The sequence below is a fragment of the Plecotus auritus genome (assembly GCF_963455305.1).
Source record: "Plecotus auritus genome assembly, chromosome: 2".
NCBI lineage: Eukaryota > Metazoa > Chordata > Mammalia > Chiroptera > Vespertilionidae > Plecotus > Plecotus auritus.
In genome coordinates this window covers 69,799,689-69,827,301 of record NC_137771.1, presented here as the reverse complement: position 1 = coordinate 69,827,301, position 27,613 = coordinate 69,799,689, and the positions used below count along the sequence as shown (strand labels likewise).

The following is a 27,613-nucleotide window of genomic DNA, read 5'->3' as shown; positions in this document are numbered from 1 at the left end:
GTGACAGAAACCACTCCAACCTACACTGAGGAGAAAATACAGGTAAGAACTTTATTTGGAAAACCCCATACATATTAGTCACACATATGAGCTTTGTTTCAGAATGGATTTCTTGACTTAGAAGTAACCCAGGTTCTGGTTGCCAGGTGGAGGAAGGATGGGGCTGGATGAAAATGGGGAAGGAATTAAGGAGTACAAATGGGCAGTTATAAAACATTCACAGGGATGTAAAGTACAGCCTAGGGAATGTACTCAATAATATTGTGATAATTATGTATTCTGCCAGGTGGGTACTAGACCTAATGGGGGTTTCACTTCTTAAGTTATAGAAATCTCCAACAGCTATGTAGTATGCTGAAACTCATACAATATTGAATGCCAACTGTAATTTAAAATAAACTCTTAAAAATAAAATAAAACATAGCCCAGGTCCACTAGATCCAATTTCTTAGTGCCAACTTCTTTCTTACGCCTTACAAGTAGAATTTGGCCCCACTATGTTACTAAAATGTCTCTCTTTATAGAACCCACTGTGGTGCATCACTAAAGCCAACATTTTGTTAACCTGGCTTCTCTGTGCTCTCAAGCAGTTTTGTCCCTGCTTTCTGGAAACTGCCTCTGAACTCCTTGGCTTGGCATGAATTTCATTCCTCACCTACTTCTCTAATAGCAAAAAAGCGGTGTCCTTTCCATTTTGACTTGGGTTCTAATCAACCTGGCCCTTAACTACTTGGCTGTAATATCTTCATTATTTTTAGCCTCCAGTGAAAACAGTCAGTATGGGTTGGAGCCAGATGCAGGAGGAGTGAGGCAGGGAAGGAAGAACTAGAACAGCTGAAAACTTGTACCTTGTCTGCAGCTCCCAAGACATGTAGTTTCCCAATAAACTAGCTATTCCAGGACCATGTTCATTAACAACAACAACAGGGACCCAAGCACAAGCCTCACACTGGAAGCCCAGGTTTGGCACTGCAGAGCAGAGGGGCAGCAGGAGGCTAGTACTGGGCCTGGCTACCAGCAGCTCAGAGTCTCTGTTTAGATCAGAGGCCTCTCTGTGAAGCAACCAGCACTCATCCACCTTGTCTCCAGGGTGAGCTGCCCCTCTGGCACCCTCCCAGGGCTACACAAACAGCCCTCCGTGCGGAGAGGAGGAATGCATAGTCCCTCAAATGCCAAAAGGGGCTAAACCCTTCCTGGGATGGATGGAGTAAACCCCATCCACTTGCAGAGGCTCCTGGTGGAGTCTCTCCCTCTCCATCTCCCTGTCCCTCCTCAGACTGTCCCTGCACCACAACCACCATCTCTGCCCCACCTCCAGGCACTGGAGAAACTGAGAGAAAAGGTGGTCCTTGACTTACAGACAATTTAAATCCTGAAAGGTTGACTCTGATTATTATTGTATTTAAGAATACTTAATATTCCAACGAGAGCATAAAGCTGTGTGATACAGAATACTTCAATTCATCACCAACTGCTAGAAATAACTATAAGATCTAAGACTGTTTGTTTACCAGGCATTATGCAGGAGGAGTGAGGAGTGTCTGTCATCCTTGCTGAGAAGTCAAAGCTTGAGGTAATTTTTATCATCACTTCAGATGACTGACTCTCCTGAGGAGGAACTTTGGAAACCAACTAACTCCACACAGGAGAACTATTTCATTTTACTTATTCATTTGAACTTAATAGCTTTTGGATTGGGTATTTCAGTTTACTTACATTTTCAAAATATTTTGTTAACCTATCTATTCCTACCCCAGATTTTAAATATTCAGTTCAAGAAATAAACTCTGTAATTTCTCCTGCTTCTATTACAGCGCTAGAAGATTAATGTTTTACTCCCCAACTCTGTTCCCAATCACCTTTAGACAAAAAAGAGAAATGGTACAGAGAAAGTGTGTTAAAAATTTTGTTATTTTCTGAGAAAAAGATTTTAGACACCTTATTATTCGTTGGCAATTTGCAGCTTACTGAACATATAAACACATTTCAACACAATGCCTAACACTGCATTAATCATTAATTATTGAGACCCTGTGTGTTACCAGACCCTACAGGAATGAGTCAGAAAGAAATTCTTGCTTTATCTATCACACTAAGAAAATGCAGGCTCACAGAGGTAAGTTCCTTTTCTAAGGTCTCATTGACAGGAAGTGATTTAAAACCTGGTAGCCACTCCAGAATCTGTGCTTCAACATCCCAAGACTGCTCTGGATAAAGAGATGTCACAGTTCAGTCCAAATCTACACCGTCATTTAGAACTTTACCTCCCTGTCCTCTTAGACACTCACTTTTTAATCAATACTAACATAGGATTCAGTATGCACCACATCATTTTAAGAGCATTAAAATTTCATCATGTATTTTATCTTCCTAATGATGGTAATGACAAAGAGATTGTAATTTTTAGTGTTGCCATTTTATGGAAAAACAAACTGAGACACAGAGAAATTATTCTTTCCAGTGCACACAGCTAGGAGAGCATGGAACACATGAATGTTGTTGAGGATTGTCTTTGAGAAAGTGAAGGGACAGTCAAAGCACTTTGACTACTTCCTGTCCCTTGATTGTATGAAACACACACTGTGATGGAAACAGTAAAGTAAGACCTCTCCCAGCTGTGGGACTCTGGCAGCTCTGGGCACACCCAAAATCACCTTGGCTACAGCCTCTCTTCCCTATCAGCCCAGAAACAAAAAATATCTTTTCATTCAAGTTTAAATAAATAAATTCCTGCATTCCCAACTGTACCTGGGTCCTATACATATCTACATCATGGTGTTTAGAGAGGGAGCCTCATTCTTTGTCTTCTTCTTCCTCTCAAAGTCTCCCCTCCTCCAACTGCTACAGCTCCCAGGATGCACTTCATTTGTGCTCCTCAAGGTCACAGAGCACATTTATTTCTCTTTTTCTGAGAGGCCTTTCCTGACCATCCTCTATATAAATTCAGCCCCCATGCTCCCTATCTCAGTTCCTGCTTGTTTTCTCCTGAGCACTTTCCATCATCTAATATATATATACTATGCATATTGCTTATTTGCTTTCTGTATTGTCTGTCTCCTCCCCCTAGAACAGAGCTCCATGAGGCAGGAATTGGTATCCATTTTGTTTGCCGCTTGATACCGAGCACATAGACCAGTGCCCAGCACATGGTAGGTGCTCAGAGAATGTATGCAGTTAACAAGAAACCAAATCACTCTGGAAGTCCAGGTATCTTCTCTGGTCACTCCTCATCTCCAGCATATCCCATTCTGCCTCTACTTACCCCATATGTTAATGTTCTCAAAGCTCCATCATCAGTGTTTTGCTCATACTATTCCTTTTATGCATCATATGGACAAGGTTATGTTAGGGTTTATTTAAAGATCAATATGATAATGTACATAAGGAATCTGTGCCAGGCCTTGACACACTAGGCTAAGTAAGTATCTTTTAGAAACATACAAAATGTAGGAGTCTGACTTATAAGTTGCACACATACTGGTAGACAGCTGACAAGCATGTGACTTGTGTAACCATTAGATATGACTTCTGGACCTTGTGTTGTACTGAGTTGTTCCTCTGGGTTACAGCTCACCATGGCCTCTGGATACACCATGAAGGACCCCATCTGTCTGGTGGAAAATCAGAATAATCAACTGACAGTAAATCCAACAGCACTGGAGATTCTAGACAAGATCTCTCAGCCTGTGGTGGTGGTGGCCATCGCAGGTCTGTATCGGACAGGAAAATCCTACCTGATGAACCGCCTGGCAGGACAGAACCATGGTGAGTGTTGTTCTGGGGCAGGGGCCATTTGCTTGGAGACAGTGGTAACACAGGCTGATCATGCCTCCTTCAGGGTCATCTTAAAAAAGCCTAACTTCTTCCACTGAAAAAAGGTTCTAACAGTCACCACCAAATAAATATCCTAAACCCCATTGTTGCACAAAATCTCAACTCTTTGAGCCAGTAACAAGGGGTTCCCCAACTTAATCCAAAGATCCACCCATTATTCTTGATCCCACCCACTCTTTCTGCTGAGGAGCTCAGCTCTAGCAATTATTCCCTTCCTTTCTCTCTCATCACTTTTGCCCTAAACTTCAGGAACTTTTCAACTAGGACACAAACATTGTTCAACATGTCCTGTTTTTTAAAAGGGATGGAAAGAACAACAGACAGCAGTATATTCTATATATGCCATTTCTCACTTGTTCTACTGTCCAATTTTTTGTTCATTGTGAAGCAAAACTTTGCTAAATTATACCCTCTTTTCTGTATCTAGTCTTTTCCAATATGTGAGCTATAACACAGAAGAGTGCACAAAACATACACATATATACAAAGATATTAAAAATAAAGTTATCCTCTGTATAATCACTGTCCGTATCAAGAAATAAAACATCACCAGCACCCCAAAGCCCTAGATGTACCCTCTGACACCTCACTAGAGCTTACCAATGTTTTGATTTTCATGGTGCATGCTTTCACTCTTCCTTTGTAAAAGTGTTTTTACAAGCTGTGTATGCATTTGTAAGAATAGCTTAAATATTATATAAAGAGAAGTCCATTCAGGTATTCTTTGGAATCTTGCTTCTTTTGCTCAACAAAAAATTTAGGTTTTATCAAGTTTGTTATATGTATCTGTAATTTATTTATTTTCACTATTTTGTAGTATGCTATTGTGAGAAGATAACCATAATTTATTTATCCATTTTTTGTTGATGAACATTGGTTTTGTTTCTAGTTTTTTACTTTTATGAATGATGCTGATATGAACCTCCTCAATTGTATATCCTGGTGCACAATTACACAAACTTGCCTTGTGTGACAGACACAGAAATAAAATTGCTCGGTCATGGAGTATAAATGTCAGCCTTTCTAGATACTTTCAAACTACTTTCCAAACTTTATATGCAATATATATGTTTATAAGCAGTAATTGAGAATTCTCCACAATCTCAAAAAAATTTGGTAAAAGATGTTTAAAATTTGATGATCTGGTGACTTATATAGGTGCATAATATTTTCCTTATTATAAAAAAGTTTGAACATCTTTTCACATATTAATTTACTCTTTGTAGTTCCTATTTCTTGAAGTCATTTTTCTTTCCTATTAGGTTGCCCTTTTTGGTTCATACTAATTTTTAGAGTAATCTGCCTATAACTCATTTCTGTACTTCATTTCTCTCTATGAAGACCACACAACATTTTTTTAAAATATATTTTTATTGATTTCAGAGAGGAAGGGAGAGAGGGGAGAGACATAGAAACATCAATGATAAGAGAGATTCATTGATTGGCTGCCTCCTGCATGCCCCCTACTGGGGATGGAGCCCACAATGCAGGCATTGCCCTTGACTGGAATCAAACCTAGGACTCTTCAGTCCCCAGGTGGATGCTTTATCCACTAAGTCAAACCAGCTTGGGCCACACACAATTTTAATTTTCAAATGTCTTCCTCTGTGTGTCATAAGCTCAGCACCATTATGGGTTAAACCTCAATACACTGAACTCCCAACGATTCCTAGAAATATCTCTCATTGTCTTTCTCTCACTGTGTCTCTTTCTTTTTGTCTCACTTCTCCCCCTTTCCTTTTTTTCTCCCTCTCTCCTTTTTGCTTTACAATCTTTCCTATTTGTTTCTCTTTTTCTTTTTTTCCCATTTTTTTCTAACAAAACATTTTGTCTCGGTCTTTCTTGTAGAGAAATTCTAGACCAATCATCAGAGGAGAACACTTTTTTTTTGTCTGTCTTAAAACAATTAATACGTCTTTTTTGAGGATTAAAGTTTTGAGAGCCCTAAGGGAGAGAGGTCAGTTAAGGAGTTTCAACACCATCCTTTTAATTCTACTCAGGATACCATCAGGTAATAACAAGGTGCTGTTTCATTGCTGAGGAGGTCCCAACCCTCAAAATATTTTAACACACCTAGTATAGTCAATAATATTGTAATAATTATGTATAATGCCAAATGGGTCCTTGTTATATCAGTGGGAACACTATGCTCTACAACTGAATCTAATACTATATAATGTTGAAAGTAAACTGTAAATGGAAAAACAACGTCTAAATTGTGACTCTGCCACCCACTCATAGAACAGAAAAAAAAAAAGAAAACAAAACAAAACAAAATGATTTGTGCCCAGTTAAGGTCCAGCAACAAGACTAGGTCACTACTCTCTCCCTTTGTTGATAACTTTCTTTATGAGTTTTTACCTCTCATAACTGAGAGTGATGATCTTCAATGATACCTACCTTTTCTCACTGGGCAAACTGGGAGTTCAGATTAAAACTGTATTAATAAGCAATCAAATACTACCCCAATGTAGGAGAATGCAGACCATCTTAGGCTTTACACCCTCTCTATGGAGAACTCACTGGATGTGGACATAGAATGGCCTGAGCCAAGCTGGAGCAACCGCCCTTACACATTCCATCATGTCTGTTTCTAGTCCCCATTGAAGGAAACATTGGCCTATGGCAGATGTTAAAAATGTTGAACTGTTGAACAAGATATGTCACACACAGGTTCTTGGATATATCAATCGCATGCTCTCCACCTGTTGGTTTAAGCCTTTTGAAAGAGGAGCTAGCACCTTTCACAGGTATTTTCTGCCTTCACTTCCATTATATCCCCACCTGAGGCAGGGGGGGAAACAAAACAAAACTCATCATTTCCTTGAAAAGAAGAAAATAAATAAGAAAAATACAGGAATAAAAGGGAAGGAAAATCCAACAAAGCTGATTATCAATCCAGTTCCTGGCAGGACACACAGGAACCTCTCAAGGGGTAACTAAAGAATGTTTAATAGATGGACACATACAAGGTCATAAGCAGGTCATAGAGAACTAATTAGAGATGAGGAAGCACCGAGAGGGTGGCAAAAGCAATGGCCAGGGAACTACAGTCACTCCTACAGTCTGAACAGCCAAGCAGAAAGTAAAACCGGAATGTGGCAAAGATCAGCACTTTTGGATGGAGCTAAATAAAAGGGCTGTGACCAACTGAGAGGAACAGAGGCACTGGGACACCAAAGCTCACCAAGGGGAAGTGAGAGGACCATATTCCTGACCTCTAGTCTCATGCTGGCACCTCCCACTGGTAGAACTCCACCAGAACCTGAAGGACAAGGGAACTCATCAATGTCAGAAAAAAATATAAAGGTCAATAGAGGTTATAGTAATTCTGAAATGTGACATAGCTTGAACCATTGATAGTTTGAAGTGAATAGGGAGCACAGAGTGTTTATTGAGAAGTGTTCCTTAACATATATAAAGGTTGGATAGGCCATCCTTGCTGAAATGAAAGCAAGCTTCCTCCCAGACAGGCACTCACATTCTGATAACTTTAACCAATGTAAACTATGGGCAGCCTGGACTATCTGCTATTACTCTATGCCAGCGGTTCTCAACCTGTGGGTCGCGACCCCTTTGAGGGTCGAATGACCCTTTCACAGGGGTCGCCTATGACATCCTGCATATCAGATATTTACATTACTATTCATAACAGTAGCAAAATTATAGTTATGAAGTAACAACAAAAATAATTTTAATATTGGGGGTCACCACAACATGAGGAACTGTATTAAAGGGTCGCGGCATTAGGAAGGTTGAGAACCACTGCTCTGTACGCTTTCTCCTGTAACTTTGCAGGATTCTGTCTGGGCTCCACAGTGCGGTCTGAAACCAAGGGCATCTGGATGTGGTGTGTACCCCACCCCTCAAAGCCAGACCACACTCTGGTCCTTCTGGACACTGAGGGTCTAGGCGATGTGGAAAAGGTAAGGCAAAGAGTCTTATTTGTTCTTGATAATTCATATATATTTTAATTTGCAACCTCAATTCATCTTTTATGAAATATTTCTGTAAACTACAGATCCAATTAAGAATAATGAGGTTAAATTTTGTTTTCTTGAATTTACTTTCTTGGAAACTCAATACTTTCCTTATTAGGTATAGATGTTCTGATTTTATAGTTGGTTAAAAGGTACAAGGTAACAAACACTTTTTGGGCATCTGAATTCTAGGGTTTTGTGTTAACAACTGTAGATATGCATGACTGAGGAAAAGGCCCAGAGCCTCATTGGGAGATAAGAAATATGCAGTGTTATCAGCACTGGGTACCATAAATACAAGGAATGACATATTTAACCAGCCTTCAGGATACAAAAAATATTCATGAGGAAGCTATAATTATGGGATCAATGTACTCTACCAGTTAAGGTGTGTGTGATTAATGAGCTTGAAGGTAGGAAACATGAAAATGGCATTTCAGTAGAATAACATATATATATATATATATATATATATATATATATATATATATATATATATATAAAGTGGTAATATGGAAATTAGCCAGGCATCACAACCAGCTCAGGAGGAGGCTGCATCACAACTGCTTAGGAGGAGCTGCGCGTGCAGATGGGCTGGAGGGGACTGCGTGCTGCCTGCAGCCCCAGAGGACACACACCAGGGGTGGGGCATGCTCCGAGTGGTCACAGCGTGGCTTGGAGCATGCTCCTGGTGGGTGGCAGCAGGGGCCAGAGTGAAGCAGCCCCCGTCCCAGATGCCTGGCAGCAGCTGAAGCAAAGCAGCCTGGGTCCCGGGTGCCTGGCAGTGGCAGGAGCGAAGCAGCCCGGGTCCTGGGTGCCGGAGGGAAGCAGGTGCCAGAAGCCAGGGGAAGAAGGCCTATTCTTGCACGAATCTTCATGCATCAGGCCTCTAGTATTTAAATAATATTCAAAAACACTTCAGCTACCCCAGACACATTAATTAAGGTTTTAGTCCAAGTCTCTGGGCTTTAGAGATGAATTCCTCCCTGACTTCTATAAATTCATGAGGTAGACCCACCAAAAATATACATAAATGGAATATTTTAATGTATTTTGTCTTTGCTGTGTTATTTGCAGTCAATCTTGTGTCTTTATTTGTATTAGCCACAGTCTAAAGTGATAGTAGCACAGTGGTCTTTGGCTTCCATTACTGCAAAAAGACGAGGGGGAGGAATTAAATTCTGAATTTTAATATTAATTTTTAATTGAATTTATTGGGGTGACAATGTATAATCAAAATTATACAGGTTTCAGGTGCACAATTCTACAGCACATTATCTGTATACTATATTGTGAGTTTACCACTTCAAAGTCAAGTGTCTGTCCATCACCATTTATTCCCCCTATACCCTCCTCCAACTTCTCTCACCCCACTCTACTGGCAATCACAACACTGTTGCTCTGTCAATGAGTTATTTCTCTTTTTTTTTCTTTTTTGCTAAATACACACACACACACATGCACCTGTCAGCCTGCTCTCCCTCTATGTGTCTGTCTCTATTTTTATATATTTTTTATTGGTTTTTAGAGAGAGAGAGAGGAAAGGAAAGGGATAGAGAGAAAGACACATGGATGAGAGACAAACTTCATAGACTGGTTGCCGCCTGCATAATCCCTACTGGGGGATTAAGCCAGTAACCCGGGCATGTGTCCTGACTAAGAATCAAACCAGTGACCTCTTGGTTCCTAGGTCAATGCTCAACCACTGAGCAACACCGATCAAGCATTCTGTTTCTATTTTGATTGTTAGTTCATTTTGTTCATTAGATTTCACATAGGAATGATATCATGTGGTACTTGTCTTTCTCTGATTGTCTTATTAGTATAATTCAAGTTTAAAGTACTCAGTAGTCACCTCAGTGTAAACCCAAGGTGATATACTGATTACTAACAGATTATAGTTTACATAAACCTTCTTTATTTTAGCTAGTTACATTTGTAAAGGAGCCAAAGCATAACTAATTGTCATCTGATAGAAGCCAAAGTACTTATTGTCCTTGGAACTCTAGTGTTTTTAGCAGTATCCAATTCTATTGAAACATCATTCATGATTTACCCTGAATGTTATGTTCAGACTCATCATCTATTCCTACCACATACATAGCCAATACTTCAATAAAATAAAATAACATGTTATACCTTTGTATGAACACACTTTCTGACTATTCTGATTGGCTTCTTTAGATCTTTCCATCTACATGGTCTCTTTCTTTAAACAGTTCCACATTCTGCACATTCTTTAAAGCCCAGCTACTTTCAACCTAATGGGATTGTTTCTCACTCATACATTATCCCTTCTTGCCCTGAAATCACAGAGTAAGTTTTCTGGGTTTTGCATTCCCCCTTTATCTTTTATGTTATAACATTAGGTTGCACTCCTGGCAGAGTTGATCACCTTGAATGCATTTACCTGTTGCCGGGTATATTTGCACCTCCGGCACATCATCTCTGGAGGTCAGAGATTGCCTATGAAACTTTATATCCACAAAACTAAATGTGGTATCAGGCATTTTTTAGATGCACAATGATAAGTTAGTGAATTTAATGGACTAGTATTTGTGTCACCAATAAGCTCATGGTCAAGAGAAAGTTGCAAAGAAATCATTACCCACTTATCATTGCACACGTCTATGTTCTTGGAACTGTTTTAAACATTTGACACACATGTAGAGTGTCATTCACTTCTTTTAATTGCTAAAGAAGTCATACCTTGAGAGGAGTCAATGTCAAAACCCAAAAATTAAGTTTAAATTTAGCACTGTCATCACAGTGTATGTTATTTGCCCTACTGTTCAGTTATAGTATTGCTGACATAGTGCATGAACAACTGAATGGGTGATTGAAGAGTAGATACCCAATGCTCTGCTGTAATGCACTTTCTAGGGCGACACAAAAAATGACTCATGGATCTTTGCCCTGGCCGTGCTTCTGAGCAGCATGTTTGTCTACAACAGCATGAGCACCATCAACCACCAGGCCCTGGAGCAGCTGCAGTATCCTTCCAAGAACCAAACCACCATGTGTCATGGAGGCTACGGGAAAATAACTGGGACTCTTTTGTTGTTGTTTTTCCTCGTGTCAATATTCATGATTGAGGAAAAAGTGACACAGGGTGAATGGGAATATTAATAAAAATGATTTCTGGGTGAGATCTGGATATTTTGGCATGGTGCACTTCTCATTCCTTAGCTAAGATCCCAGCTATGTGACTGAACTAACAAAACTAATCAGGACAAAGTCCTCTCCCATCTCTGGTGAAGGAGATGACTCAGCCGAGTTTGCACGTTTCTTTCCAGACTTTGTTTGGGCTGTACGGGATTTCACACTGGAGCTGGAGTTAGATGGATGCACCATCAGTGAAGATGAGTACCTGGAGAATGCCTTGAAGTTGGTTCCAGGTACCAGAGGATGGTCTGGGTGGTAAAGAGTTCAGTAGGAGGTGGGAATAACTGAGCCCTGTCATTCAGCACTTAAGGTCAATATAATCTTTATTTTTTTATTGCACTGAGGCCTGTTCTAATGGTGTTATGTGTATGACAGATGGCTATGGTTTCAATTGTTATTATTACTAAAAACAGTCCAGTGGTCAGGATTTAAGCTGGCTGAGGAAAAGGAGAGCCCAATATTAGACCAAAGATTTTAGGAAATTTGACACCATGAAAAAATTTTGAGGATAACAACCAGTGCTAAGACTTCCTAAGGCTCAAATACTTGTGTTTCCGATTAAGTTTAGTGCTCCTCTGCTTCTATTTATTGAAAAAATGCCCATCACTATGGATAATGGTCAACACAGAATCACAAAGTTATCAAATGACTTCGTTTTTTTAAATATATTTTATATAGTCTCTTTTAATAGCCTGCATAGTTCATCATATGTATATATATAAAATATTTCCCCAAAATTTAACATATCCTTCCAGTAAGACTGCCAAATCCTTCATTATCTCACTGTTATAACATCACTCTCTTCATTCCATAGACTATTATTATGTTCATATAACACATTCATTATACATAATACATTTAGCTGAGAGGAAAATGAGTGGTACTTAGAAGCATGTCCATTTTTGCTAATTTAATCATTTATTTATTCATTCCAAAATCATTTATTGAACAGCTGATATATGCCCAGAATTACTCTGTGTGACATTGTCATGTCCAATATAATCTGATACAGAGAAGAGGTGAAGTCTCCAAGTGACATTAGGTTACCTTATTTGTCTATGTTATCTGCTAAAAAGTCTCTGAACATATTTATATTGTATTTTGCCCATTCAAATCCATTTATTGCAGATTTTCTGAACATTTATGTGATCAAAGATTCCCTTGAAAACCATATAAATTCTCCCCAAGCAAATCTGTAATGCACACTCATTCTCTCTCTCTCTCTCTCTCTCTCTCTCTCTCTCTCTCTCTCTCTCTCTCTCTCATATGCACACATCATGGGGTTTATGGATCACATAATTTTATCTGTCAATACCAAGTTAGAAATTCCTGCTTTAGTTTTTCTAATCTTTGTTGTTGAAAGTATTACAGATGTCCCATTTGTTTTTGTTTGTATGTTTATTTGTTTTTGCCATTGACTCCCTTCACCCCACACCCACCCCTCTATTGCCTTTAACACTCTATTGTCTGTGTCCATGGGCTATACATATATGCATATAAGTTCCCTGGTTAATCTCTCCCCACCCAAGTCCCACCCCAGTTGTGTGTATTTTTTACTGATTTTTAGAAGTTGTTCTTCTTATTGTCTGTCCTCCTCATCATATTTTTACTAGCAATATCATAAATTTCCATATATCTACCAGGAAATATTTGAGTCTTACTTTAGAGTCCACATTATATTTCTGACATAAGGACTATAATATCAAAAGTATTTCTGACAATTTTGGGGATTAACCTATCATTCAAAACTATCTAATAAATAGTCAAGCCATTGGAAATCATGGAAGAGCTCAGAAAAAAATCATTAGTTTCTTCAGATGGGATAACTGCTTCCTCTTCTTCCTCAGAAGTGCTTCTTTTACTCCTGGTTCTGGACACACACACACACACACACACACACACACACACTCACAAATCTATGTTTTGGGAAGATTATCATTATGTTGATTTTGATGATTAAATAGGAGATATGCAAGCACCATGGAAATGAACTTCCTTTTCTGAAGACTGTCTCACCAATCATTGCTCTTTTTTCTTCTCTTCAGGGGAGGATCCCAAAATTCAGCAAGCCAACATCCCTAGAGAGTATATCAGGAAGTTCTTTCCAAATCGAAAGTGCTTTACCTTTGACCGGCCTACAACTGACAAAAAATTATTACATCATATGGATGGGGTGTCAGAAAACCAGCTAGAGTGCAGTTTCCAGGAGCAATCCAAAAATTTCTGTAACTACATCTTCACAGCTGCAAAAACCAAGACTCTCAGAGAGGGAATCATTGTTACTGGAAATCGTGAGTCTTCGTTGTTAAAGCATGTTTCTCTGCAGTTCATTGTGTATGATTGTACTCGGGGTTTGTCAGCAGTTTTGTTTCCTTCTCTAAGTGATGTGAAAAGGCATAGATACACACCACACATAAAAATGCATGTTTTTTCATAAAAGTTTCCCAATATGAGGGATTTTGAAGCCTACTGTGTCTTATGAAACTAATACACTAATGACATAAGCACAAGCTGCTGTTAAGGAGAACAATCTGATGATGAGAAGACCAATGAGATGAGTGTGTCTTTTTGAGGATACACAAGATATTTTGAGAATTTACACCAGATAGAAAAAATATATAGCAGAACATAAGGCTCTGAATGCTCATTAGAGTTTGAGAAGAAAAGTTAACTATAGCCTTATGTGCAGGGCTAGATTCACAGATATACCAGCTAGGCAGACATACAAATATTAAACAATATATAGGGCTGAGATTCTTGGAATGCTTGATGATTTTTTAAAATAAATTTTCATTGAAAAATTTTCCCCACAAATTATCTATTGACCTGTAAAATAAACTTTCTTTAATTTTATTTCAATTGGGAAATGTATCTAGGAGACCCTTGAACATATTGGCTGAGATCTTTAAGTTTATATTATCATGTGATAAATGTGAGAACCATAAAAGGGAAAGTGTATAGGAGACATAGTGATGTTATTATAAAGAAGTGGATTTGTGGAAGAAAAAGAAGGAGGAGACAAGGAGAAGGATAAGGAGGAAGATAGGGAGGAAAAGAAAAAGAGAACCCAGAAATTTTCATTTCACTAAAATTTTTGTTACTGTTAGAATGCTGATCTCTAAAGTTTGTAAAGCATGAGTGAGAACTTCCTGTCCATTTCCTGAATATCATGTATCATTCAGGGCTGGGGACTCTGGGAAAGGCCTATGTGGATGCCATCAATGGAGGAGCAGTGCCTTGTTTGGAAAATGCAGTGACAACTCTGGCTGAGCAAGAGAACTCAGCAGCCATGCAGAAGGCAGCCGACCACTACAGCGAGCAGATGGCCCAGAGAGTGAGCTTCCCCACAGACACGCTGCAGGAGCTGCTGGACCTGCACGCGGCTTGTGAGAAGGAAGCCCTTGTGATCTTCATGGAGCGCTCCATTATGGATGAAAAGCAGGGGTTCCAGGAAAAGCTTACGGTAATATGTTTTAGCATATATCCTTCCTAATTCCTGTTCTTCTGGATTGATGCCCAGACATTTCCTTTTTGACCCATAGTTCATGCGTTTTCCATTGTAAAAGAGCTTACATTCATGTGATTGACTATAGGCTATAGTGGTCTAAGGATTACTATTCATTCTTTTTCTGAACGATTGGCTCCTTATTTCTATTATGGCAAAACAAATTAATGTGTGCTTATTAGCAGTTTGCAAAAAACACACATTTATTAGTTCACAATTCTTCAGTTGAGTTCCTGTCACAAGATGTATGGATGCTCTGCTCTGTGTACCAAAAGCTGAAAACAAGATGGAAATGTTGCACACCTGAAACTAATATATCATAAGGAGGCTCATGGTAACTGCTCCTACATATTCAAGGCAGCAATGGTGCATTGTATCCTTATCTTGTTTCTAATATCTTTGACTACCTCTCTGCCGCCAACTGGAGAAAAATGCCTTTAAAGAGCTGATGTATTTTGGTGTGCACACTTGAGTAATCTCCATTTCTTAATGTCAACCTGTGCCATATAATAATCTAATCATGGATCAATATTCAGCATATTCACAGCCCTAGGGACTGTAGTGTATGGACACCAGGACAGAGAACTCTTGAGGACAACATAATTCTACTTAACATAAGCACATTCATCTTGTCTTTAAATCTGTCATTGACCATCCTGTGAGTTACAAAACTCTCACTTCACACCCTTGTCAGTTTATCCCAGTGGATAGAGCATTGGTCCATGGACTGAAGGGTCCCAGGTTTGATTCCCAATCGATGTATCTCTCTCACATTGATGTTTCTCTCTGTCTCATTCCCCTCCTTCCACTCGATTAAAAAAAAAAATCAATGGAAAAAATACCCTTGGATGACGATTAACAACAACAAAAAAACACACAAAACAAGCAGAGAAGAAAAGAAAACCTCTCACTTCATAAGAAGAAAACCAACAGGATTGTAATTTTTCTTTTTTTAAAATATATTTTATTGATTTTTTACAGAGAGGAAGGGAGAGGGATAGAGAGTTAGAAACATCGATGAGAGAGAAACATCAATCAGCTGCCTCCTGCACACCCCCTACTGGGGATGTGCCTGCAACCAAGGCACATACCCTTGACCAGAATCGAACCTGGGACCCTTGAGTCCGCAGGCTGACGCTCTATCCACTGAGCCAAAACAGTTAGGGCAGGATTGTAATTTTTCAAGTATAAGAAAAAAAATTACTGTTCCTATAATTTTGCACAATTAAAACCTCATTGAAATAATTCATGAGGAGTTCAAAACTCTGTTCAGTGACCACTTACTTCATTATTTAATGTGTATATATTTTTACTTATAGCAATCCAAATTTGCAAAGGAAAGTCTACTTCCAGTCATATTGAACTTTCCATTGCTCATTGTTGATGGATGGACATCTGTTAATACTATGACAGATAAAGGAACCATTATCAACCATAAAATTGATAATACTGGGTTGCATATTTGGAATTTGCTAACAGACTCTAACTTAAAACTTCTCATGAAAAGAAAAACAATTTTTGTTACTACGTAAGGTGACAGATAATAACTAGACATTGGAGTGATCATTTTGCAATGTATACAAACATCAAATCATTATGTTGTAAATCTGAAACTAATATAATATAATATCTCAATTATAACTGTATTTTAAAAATAAAGGAACCATGGAGTTTGTGTCTACAACCTCATCATTTCACAAATGTTCAGCCTGAACCCAAGAGAATTAAAGAAATTCCCCTAGGTCACCCAAAGAATTGGTCTTAACTGAGATTAAATTAGCTTCTTGATGTTTCTCTATGATTCCATGCTCCAGACCATCTGTTTCTTCCAAGAGGATCACAGTTGGGTCTTCTCTTCTAAGAACTTCTTTCCTTTGCACTTCTCAATATTCCCTGGCAGGGCATCATAGAGAAAAAGAAGAAAGATTTCTTGCTACAGAATGAAGATGCATCTGGAAAATATTGCCAGGCACAGCTTGAGCAACTTTCAGAACCCTTGATGGAAAGTATTTCAGGAGGAATGTTCTCTGTGCCTAATGGATACAAGCTCTACTTAGAAGCAATAGACAAGCTTGAACAGTCTTATACTCTGGTGCCCAGGAAAGGAGTGAAGGTGAGGAATAAAAAAGAGGGGGGGAGACCAGCAGAGAAGTCACAGAGTCTTTTTCTTCTTTATTGATTAAGGTATTACATATGTGTCCTTATTCCCCCATTACCCTCCACCACCCATTCATGACCCCACCGCCCTGTTGTCTGTGTCCATTGATTAGACTTATATGCATGCAGTCCTTTGGTTGATCTCTCCCCCTTCCCCCCAACCCCCTCCCCTACCTTCCCTGAAGTTTCAGGTTCTCATTGATGTTTCTCTGTCTCTGGATCTATTTTTGTTCATCAGTTTATGTTGTTCATTATATTCCACAAATAAGTGAGATCATGTGATATTTATCTTTCTCTGCCTGGCTTATTTCACTTAGCATAATGCTCTCCATCTCCATCCATGTTGTTGCAAATGGTAAGAACTCCTTCTTTTTTACCTCAGCATAGTATTCCATTGTGTAGATGTACCACAGTTTTTTAATCCACTCCTCTGCGGATGGGAACTTAGGCTGTTTCCAAATTTTAGCTATGGTGAATTTTGCTGCTATGAACATAGGGGTGCATATATCCTTTCTGATTGGTGTTTCTAGTTTCTTGGGATATATTCCTAGAAGTGGGATCACTGGGTCAAATGGGAGTTCCATTTTTAGTTTTTTGAGGAAACTCCATACTGTTCTCCACAGTGGCTGCACCAATCTGCATTCCTACCAGCAGTGCACGAGGGTTCCTTTTTCTCCGCATCCTCACCAGCATTTGTCATTTGTTGATTTGTTGATAATAGCCATTCTGACAGGTGTGAGATGGCACCGCATTGTTGTTTTGATTGGCATCTCTCTGATGATTAGTGACTTTGAGCATGTTTTCATGTGTCTCTTGGCCTTCCTTCTGTCTTCTTTCAAAAAGTGTCTATTTAGATCAGTTGCCCATTTTTTGATTGGGTTGTTTATCTTCTTTTTGTTAAGCTGCATGAGTTCCCTGGAATTGTTGGAGATTAAACCCTTATCGTTGATATCATTGGCAAATACATTCTCCCATGAAGTGGGCTTTCTTGTTGTTTTATTGATGGTTTCCTTTGCTGTGCAAAAGCTTTTTATTTTGATGTAGTCCCATTTGTTTATTTTCTGTTTAGTTTCCATTGCCATAGGAGAAGTATCAGTGAAGAAATTGCTTTGGCATATGTCAGAGATTTTTCTGCCTATGGATTCCTCTAGTATTTTTATGGTTTCCCGTCGTATGTTTCAATCCTTGATCCATTTTGAGTTTATTTTTGTGTATGGTGTAAGTTGGTGGTCTAGTTTCATTTTTTTCACATATCTGTCCAATTTTCCCAACACCATTTATTGAAGAGACTGTCTTGACTCCATTGTATGTTCATGCCTCCTTTGTCAAAATTAATTGAGCATAGTGATTTGGGGCAATTTCTGGGTTCTCTGTTCTATTCCATTGATCTACATGGCTGTCCTTGTGCCAGTACCAGGCAGTTTTGAGAACAGTGGCTTTGTAATACAGCTTAAAATCTGATATTGAGATCCCACCTACTTTGTTCTTCTTTCTCAGGATTGCTGTGGCTATTTGGGGTCTTTTTTTGTTCCAGATGAATTTTTGGAGTGTTCTTTCTAGGTCTGTGAAATATGCCATTGGTATTTTAGTGGGGAGTGCATTGAATCTATAGATTGCTTTGGGTAGTATGGACATTTTAATGATGTTGATTCTCCCAGTCCATGAGCATGGTATGTTCTTCCATGTGTTTATATCTTCCTCTATCTCTTTTTTCAGTGTCCTGTAGTTTTCTGTGTATAGGTCTTTTACCTCCTTAATTAAGTTTATTCCTAGGTATCTTAATTTTTTTGGTGCGATGGTAAATGAGATTGCTTTTTTAGTCTCTCTTGCTGTAAGTTCACTATTGTGTATAGAAATGCCATAGATTTCTTGGAGTTAATTTTGTATCCTGCTACATTGCCAAATTTATTTATTAAGTCTATTAGTTTTTTCATGGGGTCTTTCAGTTTTTTTATGTACAATATTATGTCATCTGCAAATAAGGACAGCTTTACTTCTTCATTTCCAATTTGGATGCCTTTTATTTCTTCTTCTTGTCTAATTGCAATGGCTAATACTTCCAGTACTATGTCGAACAGGAGTGGTGAAAGTGGGCATCCCTGTCTTGTTCTTGTTCTTAGGGGAAATGGTTTTAGTTTTTGTCCATTGAGTATGATGTTAGCTGTGGGTTTATCATATATGGCTTTTATTATGTTGAGGTATGATCCTTCTATTCCCACCTTGTTGAGAGTTTTTACCAAGAAAGAGTCTTGGATTTTGTCAAATGCTTTTTCTGCATCAATTGATATGACTATGTGATTTTTATCTCTCAATTTGTTTATGTGATGTATCACGTTTATTGATTTGCGGATATTGTACCATCCTTGCATTCCTGGGATAAATCCTACTTGGTCATGGTGTATGATCTTTCTGATGTACTGCTGGATCTGATTTGCTAGAATTTTGTTGAGGATTTTGGCATCTATGTTCATGAGGGATATTGGCCTGTAATTCTCTTTCATTGTGTTGTCTTCATCTGGTTTTGGTATTAGGGTGATGCTGGCTTCATAGAATGAGCTTGAAAGTGTTCTTCCTCTTCAATTTTTTGGAATAGTCTGAGGAGGATAGGTTTTAGTTCTGCCTTGAATGTTTGGTAAAACTCTCCTGGGAAGCCATCTGGCCCTAGGCTTTTGTTTGCTGGATGCTTTTTGATGACTGCTCCAATTTCTTCCATAGTTATTGGCCTATTGAGATGTTTAGATTCTTCCTGATTGAGTTTTGGAAGGTTATATTTTTCTAGGAATATATCCATTTCCTCCATGTTGTCCAGTTTGTTGGAATAGATTTGTTCATAGTATTTTACACAATCCTTTGTATTTCGGTGGGGTCTGTTGTTATTTCACCTCTTTCATTTCTGATTTTGTTTATTTGGGTCCTCTCTCTTTGCTTCTTAGTGAGCCTTGCTAGAGGTTCATCAATCTTGTTTATCCTTTCAAAGAACCAGCTCTTGGTTTTGTTGATCTTTTGTATTGTTTTTTTGGTCTCTATGTCATTTATCTGTGCTCTGATCTTTATTATTTCCTTCCTTCTGCTCACTCTGGGCTGTTCTTGTTGCTCTCTTTCTAACTCTGACTTGTAGGGTTAGGTAATTTATTACCATTGTTTCTTGTTTTTGCCGTAGGCTTGTAGAGCTATGAACTTCCCTCTTAAGAATGCTTTCGCTGTGTCCCACAGATTTTGGATTGTTTTGTTTTCATTGTCATTTTTTTCCATGATGTTTTTTTTATTTCTTCCTTGATCTCAGTCATTGTTTAATAGCATGCTATTTAGTCTCCGGGTGTTTGATTTTTTTGGATTGTTTTTATTGTAGTTGATTTCCACTTTTATGCCACTGTGATCTGAGAAGATGCTTGATATGATTTCTATCTTCCTGAATTTGAAGAGACTTTGCCTATGTCCCAACATATGGTCTATCTTTGAAAATGACACATGTGCACTTGAGAAGAACATATATTCTGTGGCTTTGGGGTGAAATCTTCTGAAGATGTCAATTAATTCCATCTGGTCTAGTGAGTCATTTAGGATTGATGTTTCTTTGCTGATTTTTTGTTTAGAGGATTTGTCCAGTGGTGATAGTGGGGTATTAAAGTCTCCTACTATGATTGTATTGCTGTCAATCTCTCCTTTGATATCTTCCAGGAGTTTTTTTATGTATCTGGGTGCTCCTGTATTGGGTGCATATATGTTTACCAGAGTTATTTCTTCTTGTTGGATTGCTCCATTTAGTATTATGAAGTGGCCTTCCTTATCTCTTGTTATGTCCTTCACTTTGAGATCCAATTTGTCAGATATAAGTATTGCTACATGAGCTTTTTTTTTCATTTCCATTAGCCTGAAAAACCTTTTTCCCTCCCTTCACCCTCAGTCTGTGTGCGTCTTTTTTTCTGAGGTGGGTTTCTTGTAGACAGCAGATATATGGGTCATGTTTTCTTAACCAATCTGTTACCCTATGTCTTTTTATTTGGGCATTTAATCCATTTACATTTAAAGTTATTATTGATAGGTACTTACTTGTCACCATTTTTATTCTTTACCCCTGTGTTCCTTCTTCACTTCCTATTTCTTTTTTTTTTACAGCAGACCCTTTAGCATTTCTTGCATTGCTGGTTTGTTGGTAATAAATTCCCTTCGTCCTTTTTTGTCTGTGAAGCTCCTGATTTCACCTTCAATTTTGATTGATAGCCTTGCTGGGTACAGTATTCTTGGATTCAGACCCTTCCTTTGCATGACTTTGTATATTTCATTCCATTCCCTTCTGGCCTGATGAGGTTCTGTTGAGAAATCAGTTGCTAGTCTGATGGGGTTCCTTTGTAGGTAACTTTCTGTCTCTCTTTGGCTGCTTTTAAAATTCTTACTTTGTCATTGGTGTTTGCCAATTTAATTATAATGTGCCTTGGTGTCAGTCTTTTGGGGTTCATTTTTCTTGGGACTCTGTGAGCTTCTTGGATTTGTGTGGGTTTGTTCTTCCTTATATCAGGGAAATTTTCTGTCATTATTTCTTCAAACAAGTTTTCTATTCCTTGCTCAGTTTCCTCTCCTTCTGCAACCCCTATTATGTGGATGTTGTTTTGTTTCGTGTTGTCCCAATGTTCCCATAGGCTCTCCTCCTTCTTCTTAATTTATTTTTCTAAAGCTGCTCTACTTGGGTATTTTTTCCTACCTTGTCTTCTAGCTACTGATGCAGTCCTCTGCTTCTTCTAGTCTACTATTGATGCTTTCTACTGAGTTCTTTACAGCAGCAATGTCATTTTCCATTTCTTCTTGGTTCTTCTTCATTTCCTCTTGGTTCTTACTCATATTGTCGAATTTGTCTTCCATTCTTTTCAGCCACCTTATGACCATTTCTCTTAATTCTTTCTCTGGCAGGTTGCTTGCCTGCATTTCGTTTACTTCCTTTTCTGGTGATGCTTGCTTTTCTTTCATATGCGGGCTGTTTCTTTGTCTCCCCATGGTCTCTCTTCTCCAGGTGTCTGGTTATGTAGTTCTCTCTCTCCTTTCCGTGGTGGAGTGTAGAGCTCCTTTGAATCCGCGTGTTTGCGCCAATTGGGGACCGTTCTCTGGGGTTTGCAGCTGTTCAGTGGGTGCCGCAGTTGTAGATTTTTGGGCTTCCAATAACATCCACTTTCCCCTTCAATATGGCGCAGTCTCCACGTCCAATCCAGTGGCTTCAGGAGGGAACCCAGCAGCAGTGGGTGCTGCCTGGTCAGGGGATCTCTGTCCAGCAGTCCCCAACCTTCTCCTGGAGTATAGCTGTCCCTTAACTCTCCAACAGACACTCCCCGTGCGACCCTTAGCTGTTCCTCTATCTACTCCGGGACAAGGCTCGGGACACGTGTCTATTCTGCTGCCATTTTTCCCCCCACAGAGTCTTTGTGTATCCTTTTGAAAATCTAAGATCACAGGACCATTTGTGAAGAGAGAGCAAAGCATGGTGATATCTGTACATCTTTATCTTTTATATCCACAATTAGTTAAATACTCAAATAAACAAGAAATATTTTTCCCATATATAAGATTTATTATCAGGAATGTAGATAAAAGAAAACATGCCTTTCATTTAGGAAACAATGTAATAGTTTTGCACTCTGTATAACAGATACATAATTTAAAAAACAATATCCTCAAGAAGCTTATGATCTTACCTAAAAAGAAATATAAATAGTCAATTTGATGCGGGGATAATGGTTATCATACAGGTATACACTAATAGTGATAAAAATGATGATGGTGATGGCAAGTATATATTGAGCACACACTTCCTAAACCAAGTATATTCTTAGGTGCTCTGTTTTGATTATCAATTCAATCTTCAGAATAGTATGAATTTAGGTCCTACTGTCATCCCCATCATAAAACTGAGAAATGATATGCACTGAGAAGCTAATAAGTGACCTAAGAACACACAGCCAGTAAGTGGTAGAGGTGGCAGGGTAGGTATATGTATGTGGCATCCAGTCAAATCTCAGAAGGAAGTTCAGCAAAGCTTCCAGGATGAGGAGGTAGAAGCTATAAGTTGAAGTATCAATAGATGCTATGAGTGAAGAAAGGGTAGATGAGCATCCAGTCAGAAGAAAAATAATGTGCAAATACTGTGAACAATTGAGGAGGAGTGTTTGTAGAACTTCACATAAACCTGGTTGTCTAGAACCTGAGGTGTGTGGTGGCTGACATTATTAGGACAGGACTGCAGAGCTGAAAAAGAGGGTGCCAAAAAGGGTTTTATTCTAACTAAAGTGATTGGAGTTTTTACTGTGGTCATGGAATGAAAGGAACCATTGTGGGATCCTAAGAAATATGACCAATTCACAGGTTCAGTTTTTTTCTTTTTGTTGAACAATGACTTCCCTAGCAAGAAGATTCTGTGCTCCTTGTTTCCTCAGGCAATGGAGGTCCTCCAGAACTTCAAGCAGTCACAGGCTGCAACAAAGGAATCCATCCTGCAGGCTGACAAGGCCCTCACTGCTGGGGAGAAGGCTCTCGCAGGTACAGGGCAGAGCTGTGATCACGGAGGGCAGGGGGGAAGAGGGGTTCCTGCAGTGCACTTTAATATGTGAGAGCAAATCCTTCTTGAAACAAGGTGTTTCCACAAAAGGATTAGAATAACTTGCCTAAATCTAAAAATAACCAGGTGAGTTTTAATTGCTCCCTCAGGAAATCAGTGCCTTTCCATCATATTCTGAAACATGTTTTGCTGATATTGTTAGTAAGAATCTTCAGAGATGCCTCTCTGACATTAGAAAATCATTTTGGTCTCTTACCTTTGACGAGTACAGCTAGGTATAGCTGTTATTTTCTTCTCTCTGTAAAACCACTGTGGAACAGCTGAGCAGGCCAAGACAGAGGCAGTGGAAAGGGAACAGGAGCTTCTAATGCAGACACTGAGGGAAACACAGCAAAAAATGGAGGCTGAAGAGAGAAGCTTCAAGAAAAACATAGCCCTACTGAAAGAGAAGTTCAAGATAGATAAAGAAAATGAACAGAAAAAACGGGAAGAAATGGTGGAGTACATGCAGAAAGTAAGTCTGGGCATGGTGTGGGCAAAGTCTAAAGGTAAGTAACATGGTTTCTAATGAAGGGAAGAGCAAAAGTTTTAACTAAAGTTACAAATGATTCCCTGAAATGTCAAGTTAATTGGATCATTCTAAAGCCCCAAGTCTTTAGACTAAGCACCTTCTGTGGTATTAGAGTTTTGGGAAGTCAGATAACATGCTCCAGGCTTCTGAACTGCTGTTTGTGTTGATTATAGAGTTTCCTTGTGCCCCAAGTGACTATGACTTCAGTTCTTAGGATATTTGGTATAACCATCAAAAATACCTGATATAGTGCTAACTGGTCTCAAAGTCTCAGATTATACATGATATGAAATATGGGATGCTGAAAATTCTAAAATTTGCTGCATTCATTTCCACATCAGCCTGCTTCTTTCTACATATCCAGAGTAAATGCATTTTTTGTCCCTACCTGGAGTTTGAGTGCCAGTGTTCTCGAGAGTCAGCAGTTCCCATTTTGGGTAACATGTGTGTAGTCATCCTACTTCCGTGGAACTGAGAAATAGAACTAAACCTCCATCCTTCCCAAAGAACATCTCTAGGACTGCAACACATTCCTGACATAGTTGTCAGGCCTAACCCAGACCCAGCCCCTCTCCACCCCAGAGGGATCCTGCATAGGGCACATAGGTACACACTCCTACTACCAGGTCTAAAGGTTTAGAATCACTGGACAAAAACATCAAAGAGCTATTTGAATTCTACAATGATTATTATTTGGGTGAAAAAGTAAATGGAATTAATGCTTTATTGCTGGGTTTTGCTTAAACTCATAGTCTTTACTTCTTAATTCTAACTTCTGCTGCATCACTAGGTTGAAGAGTCATTGAGGAAACACCAGGAGAAAGAGATGCAACATGAGATTGAAGGTGAGAACAGCTCAAAACACTCTGAATATAAAAATAATAAATTGTACTTCAAAATTAAGAACTCTGCTCTTTGAAAAAGCAGACTTTTCATTGAATGAAAAGGCAAGACAGATTAGAAGTTGCTATTTTCAAATCACACATCGGAGAAAGGACTTGTATCCACAATATTTCAAGGACTCTTAAAACTCAACAAATGTGTCAAACATCGCAAGTATGAGGGGGAAATGATATAATTTGAACAGATGCTTCATCAAAAACATATATTTGGATGGCAATAAGCACATTAAACAACATCATTAGTTATTAATAACATCATTACTTATTAGAAAAGTGGAAATTGAAGCCACCATAAGATGCCACTATGCACTTCTAGAAAGGCTAAAATTAAAAGAACTAAACATCTCAAGTGTTGGTGGGGATGTGAAGCAACTGGAACCCTTATACCCTGCTGTGGGAATGTAAAATGGTAAATTGCTCTGGAAAACAGTTTGTCAGTTTCTTTAAAAGTTTAACAAAAACCTACCATGCCATCTAATCATTTGCTCCTAGATATATCCTCAGTAAAAATGAAAGTTTATGTACATACAATAACTTGTTTGAAAATGTTCATAGCTGCTTTCTTGGTAATAGCCAATAACTGGAAGCAAGCCAAATGTCCACCAATGGGTTGACAACAAAATTGAATATATCCATACCAAAAATATACTACTGAGCAATAACATGGAATAAACTATTGATACATAAAACAATATTACAAAAATAAATATGCTGAGTGAAAGAAGGCAGACAAAAAAGTCTACATACTTTATGATTCCATTTATGTAAAATTCTAGAAAAAGCAAACTATTCTCTAGTGACAGAGACTGGCCAGTTGTTTTGCCTAGTCATGGGGATGAGGTTTTATGTTCAGGAGGAGGGCCAAAGGGCATGAGGAGATGTTTCAGTCATTGGTATGTTCCTAACTTGAGTGTGGTGTGGTTTGTCAGGTGTATACATGTATCATAGATAGATAAAAATGCATTTGGCAGTAAATAGTGTTACCATTATACATCATTAAAGCTGTTCAAAAAAATAAAAATTCCAGATAGATGGGAAACCCTAGAAATGCTGTCAACATCAATGCACTGGAAATCATTTTGTAGTGCAAATAATAGCAAGTATATTTCATAGTTCAAGGACATTTTTAACTGTTATTTACAGTTGTCTTTTGCATATTGAGTGCAAAAGCTATCACAAGAGGTTTTCTCCATGAAATAAGAATAAAACAAAAAAGATGGTGTGAAAGGCAAAATAAGCCATAACAATTTCATCCTCATGTTTCTCTGCTTATTTTTCTTTGTCAGTGCAACGTATAAAGGCTGAATCTGAAGCAACTAGAAGAAAAATGTTGGAGGAAGTACAAAAAAAGAATGAACAGAGGTGGGAAGAGAGAGAAAAGAATTATCAGGAGCATGTGAAAACGCTTGAGGAGAGGGAGAAGGGAAAGGCAGAGGAAGTATGGAATGCAAAACATAAACTTCAGGTATTCAATTCTGTCACCGCCATCTTTACTTCAACTGTACAGAATCAAAAACATTGCTTATAAGGTAGAGCATTATGTCACTTTTCTAGCCCAATCACTAGCAGACACTACATTCTCTTACTGCTTCTACCTGTTACCATCTCTGGTTACTAAAGGATAATACTTGCAGGATAAAATCTCATGGAATCCTTTACTATTAGATCACTAATAAACAATAATTATTCATTCCCAGGCACTGTTCAATGGTTTTACGGTCATTCTGTGATCAAATTGTAAGACTATATTGTAGGTACTATTATAATCTAATTTTTAAATGAGGAAATTGTAATATCATGAGGGATAAGTATCATTTCTGAGTCCTGCCTTATGGAAGAATAGCTGGTCTTTCTATCTGACTGAGTGGAGTTCAAGGTGATTTTGTTTCCTCAGTACCTGGTATAACTTTATCTCTGCAGGCACCTAATGAAGTAAGACTCTGTGACCAGCTACAGAATTAACTATGTAAATGCATACCCAGGCTCCTGTATCTTCCTGTTCTCCAGGCTCTACTATGAGTCATTGTTGAGTCCAGATGTCCACCCAGAAATACAATATAGACTGCACAGGCCCTGATCTCTTCAACTTATTTCTGTTACCTTGCCACCAAGTTTTGGAGAGTTGTATTAAGTTCCCTGATCAATCAACTGCCATGATTCTGAATTACATAGTAAACTTCCCAATGGAATTCACTAATCTTTCTTGCCTTCTTAGATATATATTTGAGAATCCACACAACCTAAATCAGAGTTGAAGGAAAAAATGATATATTTTCCAGGAACACTATGATGCATGTGGGTGAAGAAGGCCAAGAATAGGATCTGGGTCACTAATATTTTAGAAACTATGAGAAAGAACATTTCTGTAGCTACATAAAGCCCAGAAATATTATTGGTTCACATAGGAGAAAGTATATAGTAGAAGTTAAGAAAGGCACATAGTTAAAAATAAATTTCAAGCACTCATAGGTATTGGCAAGGGAAATAATTTCACAAATGTGGGAACCATTTTAAATTCCTTTTTCTTTTAGGAATCTCAGTGGGAAAATGAGCGGCTTCTCGAGAAGAATAAGGAACTTGAAAATAAGTTACAGTCTAAGGGATCATGTAACATTTGCTAAAAATCCCAGGAACATAATTTCCTAACTAGCTCCTTCCCCTCACGCCCTCCCCCCTCAAAAGGGAACAACTTGAATGAGCAACCTCTGAATGTCAAACAGTTGCCTCTCAACTGAAATTAGAAGTATGATGTACCAAATTTGTTTTGTTTTCTTAATCCTCACCCAAGGATATTTTTTCGATTGATTTTTAGAGAAAGCAGAAGGAAGAGGCACAGGCAGAGAGAGAAACATCAATGTGTCTGTGAGCCAGGTCTCTATCCACTGAGCGAAATTGGCTAGGGCTGATGCTTACAATTTTGTTGAATCATAAAGTTTGTAAAGAAGAAATAAACTGTTA

General features: G+C 38.5%; 1 protein-coding gene across 3 annotated transcripts; it reads left to right on the top strand.

The window, feature by feature from the left end:
- Positions 1 to 27,613, top strand: LOC308242855 (guanylate-binding protein 3-like). Of its 3 annotated transcripts, XM_080657549.1 has the most exons (13): positions 1 to 42; positions 3,570 to 3,765; positions 7,633 to 7,760; positions 10,698 to 10,807; positions 11,016 to 11,212; positions 13,025 to 13,270; positions 14,162 to 14,442; positions 16,385 to 16,597; positions 23,061 to 23,163; positions 23,503 to 23,696; positions 24,544 to 24,598; positions 25,942 to 26,120; positions 27,187 to 27,613. In XM_080657549.1, the coding sequence occupies exons 2-13, from the start codon at positions 3,576 to 3,578 to the stop codon at positions 27,274 to 27,276; spliced, it is 1,986 nt and encodes a 661-aa protein (XP_080513675.1). In that variant the 5' UTR covers positions 1 to 42; positions 3,570 to 3,575; the 3' UTR covers positions 27,277 to 27,613. The 3 variants fall into 3 exon arrangements, with proteins under 3 accessions (XP_080513675.1, XP_080513676.1, XP_080513677.1); XM_080657550.1 differs by lacking the exon at positions 16,385 to 16,597; XM_080657551.1 differs by lacking the exons at positions 7,633 to 7,760; positions 10,698 to 10,807 and having other exon boundaries at positions 11,111 to 11,212.

Coding starts and splice junctions, on each gene's coding strand:
- LOC308242855 (XM_080657549.1), top strand. CDS start 3,576: ATGGCCTCTGGATACACCATGAAGGACCCCATCTGTCTGGTGGAAAAT. Junction 10,808..11,015: donor CAGGCCCTGGAGCAGCTGCA/GTATCCTTCCAA, acceptor CTAAGATCCCAG/CTATGTGACTGAACTAACAA. Junction 26,121..27,186: donor ATGCAAAACATAAACTTCAG/GTATTCAATTCT, acceptor TTTTTCTTTTAG/GAATCTCAGTGGGAAAATGA.